This window comes from Fringilla coelebs (genome assembly GCF_963513975.1).
Source record: "Fringilla coelebs genome assembly, chromosome: 18".
Classification (NCBI taxonomy): domain Eukaryota; kingdom Metazoa; phylum Chordata; class Aves; order Passeriformes; family Fringillidae; genus Fringilla; species Fringilla coelebs.
Window position 1 is genome coordinate 1068913 of NC_140044.1, and position 1338 is coordinate 1070250.

The 1338-nt window shown below is 46.1% G+C and overlaps 1 protein-coding gene across 1 annotated transcript in view; it reads right to left on the reverse strand.

Annotated features, from left to right (window-relative positions):
• Nucleotides 1–311, reverse strand: part of KCNG1 (potassium voltage-gated channel modifier subfamily G member 1) — a gene marked incomplete at both ends in the record, with an annotated part of 1721 nt that extends 1410 nt beyond the window's left edge. The window contains 2 exon segments of the mRNA XM_084217806.1: nucleotides 8–196; nucleotides 198–311. Coding sequence (XP_084073932.1) covers nucleotides 8–196; nucleotides 198–311 — 303 coding nt within the window.
• Between the last annotated feature and the right edge of the window lie 1027 nt (nucleotides 312–1338).

Here is a 1338-nt window from a genome sequence, read left to right on the forward strand (position 1 = left end):
TGTTCAGAATGTCGTCAAAATTAGTGCAGAACTTGAGCTGTCCCAGACGGGTCAGGGGGAACTCGTCGAGCGTGGTCCAGGGCAGCAGGTACTTGATGCCCCCCACGTTGATGATGATGTGACGCTTGCGGTCGTCGGGGTGGAAGGCTCTGAGGAGATCCTCCTGAGGGTGGATTAGCCTGGCTCTTTGGTGAAAACACTCCCTTGAGGGTTTCAGATTCTGGAAAGAACGTGTGGTTGAAGGAAGCATCTGAAGTACAGCTCAGGGCACTATAGTCATAGTCGGAATTCTCTCCAGGCATAAGAGTCATCTTGGAAGACAACTGTGCATCCCTTCGCTGCTCCCGCAAGTGTCTTCTGGAACAGAAAACAGACACGGGGGTGAGGAAATGGCAGGCTGCTTTCAGGTTCTGAGCCAGGGTACTGGTTGGAGCCCAAAAGCATTAATGGATGATGAGAACAAGTGGAAAGGAAACAGCAGTGGCTGAGCGTGGTCAGGCCTTTCTGGGCAGGCTGGGTTTGTCCAGCTGGGCAGCACTGACCCCGTGCCAGGGGCCGTGCCCGGTTCAGGAGCTCTGCCTGGCATGTTGAACACACTGGAGGCTGCTCCTGTCTCACAGAGAGAGGCCTCAGTTCCCAGTAGATAAAGATGGAAACCAGGAATAATTCCTTCTTGTGGCAGGATGTTTCTGGTTCAGATTGGAGGTATAAAAATGATGACAGTATCACATTAGGACATAGAATTCAAGTGTTTTGTAGAAAATGAAATCGTATAATTTTTTTAAGTATTACTCATAAAACTTTTGAGTATTTTAGCACCCATGAAATATACCGAAAGAATCAGAAGTCAATTATGTTGTAATTTAGTAAATACACACTTCTAAAAACCAGTTAGTACAAGACTAATTTCTAAAAGTCCATCTGGAAACAACTTGGGGGAAAAAAGCTCATTTGTATTGGTGATCACATAGACATTTGTATGGAGTTTATACACAATTAGTGACAGGGCAGCTCTCTTTTTATGGCCTCATTTACAAAAGATTGGAAAGGAGCACAGGATTTCCATGCAGACCTTGTTATGCTGTTTCAGTTATCACTGACACCCTACACACAGTAACAGGGCTTTGTCCTTGCAGTATGCTGAGCCAAGCTGCCTTTACCTCTGATTGTAAGAACCCAAACATTTCTAATGACAGCTTGGAAAATCCTGTTCAAATTCAGCTCATGCAACACTGGCGTAAAGTCCAGGGAGTGAAGAGAACAGAGTTCAACTGGGTACCAAACACAGGAGCTGGAAATGTTCAAACTTCTGGCCTCCCTAAGTCACTGCCCTTCAGG